Source organism: Stegastes partitus, unplaced genomic scaffold (assembly GCF_000690725.1).
Source record: "Stegastes partitus isolate 25-593 unplaced genomic scaffold, Stegastes_partitus-1.0.2 Scaffold1014, whole genome shotgun sequence".
NCBI lineage: Eukaryota > Metazoa > Chordata > Actinopteri > Pomacentridae > Stegastes > Stegastes partitus.
Window position 1 is genome coordinate 65,961 of NW_007578745.1, and position 5,691 is coordinate 71,651.

General features: G+C 36.2%; 1 protein-coding gene across 1 annotated transcript in view; it reads right to left on the reverse strand.

Annotated features, from left to right (window-relative positions):
* Positions 1–5,691, reverse strand: part of LOC103367090 (probable G-protein coupled receptor 116) — a 51,471-nt gene that overhangs the window by 13,205 nt on the left and 32,575 nt on the right. Inside the window, exons 9-22 of the mRNA XM_008295008.1 lie at positions 5,187–5,197; positions 4,965–5,129; positions 4,572–4,742; positions 4,205–4,249; positions 3,473–3,541; positions 3,333–3,368; positions 2,912–2,971; positions 2,651–2,683; positions 2,397–2,567; positions 1,619–1,663; positions 1,169–1,237; positions 967–1,050; positions 659–691; positions 403–471 (exon numbers count right to left, since the gene is read on the reverse strand). Of these exons, the coding sequence (XP_008293230.1) occupies positions 403–471; positions 659–691; positions 967–1,050; positions 1,169–1,237; positions 1,619–1,663; positions 2,397–2,567; positions 2,651–2,683; positions 2,912–2,971; positions 3,333–3,368; positions 3,473–3,541; positions 4,205–4,249; positions 4,572–4,742; positions 4,965–5,129; positions 5,187–5,197 (1,061 nt within the window). The remainder of the gene's footprint in view (positions 1–402; positions 472–658; positions 692–966; positions 1,051–1,168; positions 1,238–1,618; positions 1,664–2,396; positions 2,568–2,650; positions 2,684–2,911; positions 2,972–3,332; positions 3,369–3,472; positions 3,542–4,204; positions 4,250–4,571; positions 4,743–4,964; positions 5,130–5,186; positions 5,198–5,691) is intronic.

Sequence of the window (5,691 nt, forward strand, 5' to 3'; positions counted from 1 at the left end):
AAAACTGTTGTTGAGTCAGTAAGAACCATTTGATCTTTGTGTATTACTGCCACAATAAAAGCATTTAAACTCAGGTCAATTACTATTAACATCTGTATAATTTATTTGCTGTATTTCAGCACATACTTGTTACAGTTGTTGTTGGGGTTGTAATAACTGTTGTTGTATTCATGGCTGTTGTAGCAGCTGTTGTTGAATCTGTAAAATAAATAAATAAAAATAGAATTGTAGATGTTACACTGAAAAATGTAATCTGACAGGAGATTTAAATGGTTGTGGACAAAGCTGTGAGCGTGTTGCAGAAATTGGTGTTAAAATCAGTAAAAACAGTAAAACACCCACAGCAACTACTTTATTTCATATATATATATACACACATAGCAATAAAATTTAAGCACTTACTTGTTACAGGTGTTGTTGGGGTTGTAATAACTGTTGTATTTGCATTTGTTGTAGCAACTGTTGTTGAATCTGAAAAGACAATTTTAGAATAAAGTCAGACACAACATCTGAACAGTGGTTGTGAAGTTGTGACAAGTGTAGAAATGGATTTAATTCTGCAAAGACCGACCAACAGCTAATTACCTACAATAACTACATTTGAACCAATAACTGCTAAGTTATGACAAAGAAAAATGATTTATTTTGAACCTCTTACTTGTTACAATTGTCGTTGCAGCTGTTGTTGAATCTGGAAAAAGAAAAATGTGTACAGTCAAATGTTTCAGGTGAAGAACATTTCACAAATGTGTTGTTGCAAAAGAAACTACATTTAATGCCACCTCTTATGTTAAAAATGTACGAGTAGATATGGTTGTGGCTGAAATGTTGGAAGTACTCATCTTTAAATGTGTTGTAGGAGCAGCTGTTGACCAAGAGCATTTTATAAGTGTTATAAGTAACTTTAACTGAAACATACTGCATATTTAAAGGACCAGTGTGTCAGATAACTATCATTAAATGCACTGACAGACACAANTTGATCGATCAGTGTGACATCTGTGGTGTTCAGCTCAACAGAAATCAGGTATTCACGAACAACTGCAGGAGCTGCAGGGAGGCATTAAAAGAAACATGGGATGAGAAACATGTTGGTGTTTCAAAAGCAGGAATCTTAACAAGTCATTTCATGCTGTTTATGGATTAAGTGCTGCCTTGTCAGACTTACGTGTTGTAGCTATTGTTGTCGGTGTGGGTGTTGTAGTGTTGCTCACTGTCGTCATATTTGGAGTTGTGTCTGAAAATAAAATGTATAAGCATGTATTATGGACTGATGACATAGTTTTTTTTAACAACAATCATTGTAAAGTTTTAAATATTTTACCATATATAAGGTGTATCAAGAACAGCTAATTTTCAGTAGTTATTTGTTACACTTCTTTTCTTACAGAGATTTTAGAATTTTGCAGTATTTTCACAGTAGTTTCTTACAGCGTATTGTATTTGAGGTACGTCTTTCTTAACAGTGGTCAGTGTTGTGTTCTGGTATCTGGCACTGTTGGTGCCAGATTTTCTTTGTTTTTTAAACTTTAAAAAAATATATTTTTTATTGTATTTGTTTATTTTATATTGTATGCGTTTGTGTTTTCACATACTAAATACTTTCTTTCAGTCTTACTTGTTGATGGTGGAGTTGTTGTTGTAAGATGACACGATGTAAAGCCTGCATTGATGAAGAGAAAGAAGAGCAGCTGCTGAATTGATACAGTTGTGGACGCTGACACTTCTAAGACAATAGTCAAAACCCTTACAGTATGTGTGTACACACTGAATTAGCCTCAATATAACTTTCTGTATCTTTCTGGGAATCTCATTTGAAAAAATAGAAGCCATTTCCCATGTGAAGGAGACTTAAATGTATTAATGTGTTCTCAACAGCAGATGGCAGTGTTTCCAAAAGGTTGTTTCTCACTCAAGCTCAACCAAAGCCAGAAGGGACAGTAAACAAAAAACAGACAGTCAATGTCGTGGTTAAAAAGTTGCTGAAACCAAGTCAGTTTTACCACTTCTTAAAAACTTGTTTTTGGCTGTCAAAGAGGCATAATCATCAGAAAGAAACGTGTGCTGAAATAGTACCACACGCTGTCACCTTACAAAAATTTAGGCCAGAAAGGCATTCAAATAATCCTAAAAGTTAATTCATCAATAAACAGCAGAAGCCCCCAGTTCTGACACCATTAACAGACTCAGAATTGGAGCTCCTGATTGTGTTTCTTCTATTTTAATTACTCACTTGATTGATGCTTTTTTATTCATGATTTTTTTTTTCCTCCAGTGTGACATCATATTAAAGTGTGTCCTGTCTTCACTTGTCTGTTTTACTCCCAGAATGTGCTGCCTAAAGCTTTTTAACAGTAAGATTCATCTTCTGGAATAATCACTACAAATGAACTTACTGTGTTGATCCACAGACTGGCAGTACTGTCCATCAGGAGGAATCGTACTGATGCATCCACATGTGTCATCAGTGATATTGTCACAGGATCCAAACTTCAGACACTGGTCACATGGCCAGCGATACTGATCCTCACATCTGCACTGGAAACCATCGCTGGCCGGAGAGCAAACTGGAAACACACAGAAAAACATCCCAATCATTTACAAGTACGTCTTGTTTGATTGTTGCACTACATTGTCAGAAAGTNTGTTGTATTCATGGCTGTTGTGGCAGCTGTTGTTGAATCTGAAAAGGCAAGTTTGAAATTGTACGTTAAACTGAAAATAAAATCAGACAGCTGGTTGACAGCAACAGTTAAGGGTGAATGTGGGAGTTTTGTAGAAAGGGGTGATTTTTGTTTTTAATCCAGTGACAGGCAATCACCCAGAGTCAACACTTTTTAAATATGTTCATATCACACATTTCAATAATGAAACCGTAACGATTTTGTAAAGATTATTTTGAACCTCTTACTTGTTACAGTTGTTGCAGCAGTTGTAGAGTTGATACCAGTTGTGGCAACTGTTGTTGAATCTGAATAAAGAATGCAGTAAATTAAGTGAAATCCTTTATACAAAGCAAATGAAATTGAAGTGCATTGTTTTTTACTCATACTCATTTCTTTCAATAAATTTTAAAATCCCCCAAAATGCAAATGCTAGCAAAGGAAATTAAGGCTAAACATGTATTTCAATCATAAACTTGTTACTTTTTATTTTTTACAGTGTATTTAAAATAAATCCTAATTCATTTTATTTACTCTAACAACCTTATAACATACAGTTGTTGGTTAAGATGCGAGTGCCGAACTGTTCACATGTGCTGTAGCAACAGTGTGCAAAGGCCATTATGACATAAATGTTTTACTTTTAAACAATTATCTAAAAGCACTTACTTGTTACACCTGTCGTTGGTGGAACAGTTGTGGTATCTGATATTTAGACAAAGATAAGATCATATTATATTTAACTCTAAAAAAACCCAAAACATTAAAGTCTACATCAAGTACAGTGAAAAGGATTCTTAAGCACGTACTTGTTAGGTTTGTGTTTGGTGCTGTGGAAGCTGTTGTGTTGACAGTTGTTGTTGAAACTGTTGTTGAATCTGAAACAATCATTTTATATTTGAATATAATTTACTGACAAATAATTACTGTTACACATTTTAACGAGGTGAAAGTTTGCTCTTTGATTGAATAAACTGAAACAATCTGCTTGATTGCAACTCAGAAGAGACTTTGAACTATAAATTCAGGCATTCCTTTGTTATAGTTTCAGATGTTGCAGTGTTCAAGTCTTTGATAATTATTTCTTAGACCAGTGTTGCATCCCAGATCAGCCCGTATGTCTACGCACTCACTGGTAACTATTGTTGTAGGTGTGGGTATTGTACTGTTGCTCTCTGTTCTAACATAAAATAAAAATAAAAACAAAATGTATAATTATGGATCATGACCAGTAACATTTACTGAAGCTGTAAAATCCCTCCATAGGAGGTTTTAATATTTTTCTGCAAAATACTACATGAAAAAAAATCACCAAATTGCCACAGTTTGTAGATGAGTTTTTACAGCAGGTGTTCAGTCCTTAAACATCAGTTACTTGGTTAGCTAGCACTTGTTTGGTTTCATGTCTAAAAACTAAAGAGAAAGTCAGTATTTCTTTCTGTCGAGAAAGAAATCCAAGAAAAAATATACATATATGACTGTAAATATGTACTGTGTTACATTTGTGTGTTTTCACATGTTAAACATTCTTGCAGTCTTACTTGTTGATGGTGGAGTTGTGGTTGTGAGAGGGCAAGCTGTAAAGTCTGGAATGATGAAGAGAGAAAAGAGTAGCTGAGATAAGAGCCAGAACACTTACAGTATATGTTTCACACTGAAGATGGATCAGTATAATTCATGACATCTTTCTGGAAATTATATTTAAAAGGAGAGCAATTTGAAGAAGACAACTTTAAATGTGTTCATGCATTCTCAACAGCAGATGGCCCCATTTCCACGAATTTTTTTCTGAATGAATACAGCTGGACAGCGCCGAAGGCAGGTGGTACACAAAGAGTGTATGTGGTTATTACTGTGAGCTTCATCTTACGATGGACTAATTGAAAAAAATACTACAAATGGACTTACTGTGTTGATCCACAGACTGGCAGTACTGTCCATCAGGAGGAATCGTACTGATGCATCCACATGTGTCATCAGTGATATTGTCACAGGATCCATACTTCAGACACTGGTCACATGGCCAGCGATACTGATCCTCACATCTGCACTGGAAACCATCGCTGGTCGGAGAGCAAACTGGAAACACACAGAAAAACATCCCAATCTTTTACAAGTACGTCTTGTTTGATTGTTGCACTACATTGTCAGAAAGTGATTTTACAACTTTAAATGAAAACTCAGTATGTTTACTCATGACAGTGGACGTCAAAAAACTACTGTTACATTTTCAATGGTCGATCAGCAGACTGAATATTTATACTGTTACTGTGTTTTCTTTGACTGACTCAGAGGTCTCACCTGTAGCCATGTTGGCAGCAGACAGTTGCACTTGCTGGCTCAGGCTGATGGGGTAACTGATGCTCCTCAGAACGTTCCTCAGTTGATCGATCAGTGTGACATCTGTGGTGTTCAGCTCAACAGAAATCAGGTATTCATGAACAACTGCAGGAGCTGCAGGGAGGCATTAAAAGAAACACAACCATAAAAAACACTCATTGTGAGGTTTTAAATATACAATACAGTCGTCAAAGCTGTGACATCAATTTTAGCAGCAGGGATTCAGTAAATTAACGACAGTACTGATATTCCATATTCACCACCTTTTGAAGGTTTCCCCTTTTTATTGCTTTTTAACATTGAAAATTAAAGCAAATGATTGCATAGATGAGCACCCCCTTTTAAGTCAGTATCCCCACATCATGATGCTGCCACAATCATGCTTCAAAGTTGGAATGGTGTGTTTGTGACGATATGCAGTGTTCCTTGTCTGACAAACATAGCATCGGGTCTGATGGCCAGCAAGCTCAGTTTTGGTGTCATCAGATCATAGAAACTTCTTCACTTTGTCACTTTTTCTAAAGCGTTGGCTGGTGATCAACAGGAAACAGTTTTTGTTGCACACTTCCCCGAATCTCAGCCTCTGGGGCGTGGAACTCCTTCCAAGGAGTCACAGGTGTCTTGGTGCCCCCCCTCTGTTTTGACTTTGGCATGGAAGAGTCTTTATGTGTCAATTCTTGTCAGAAAG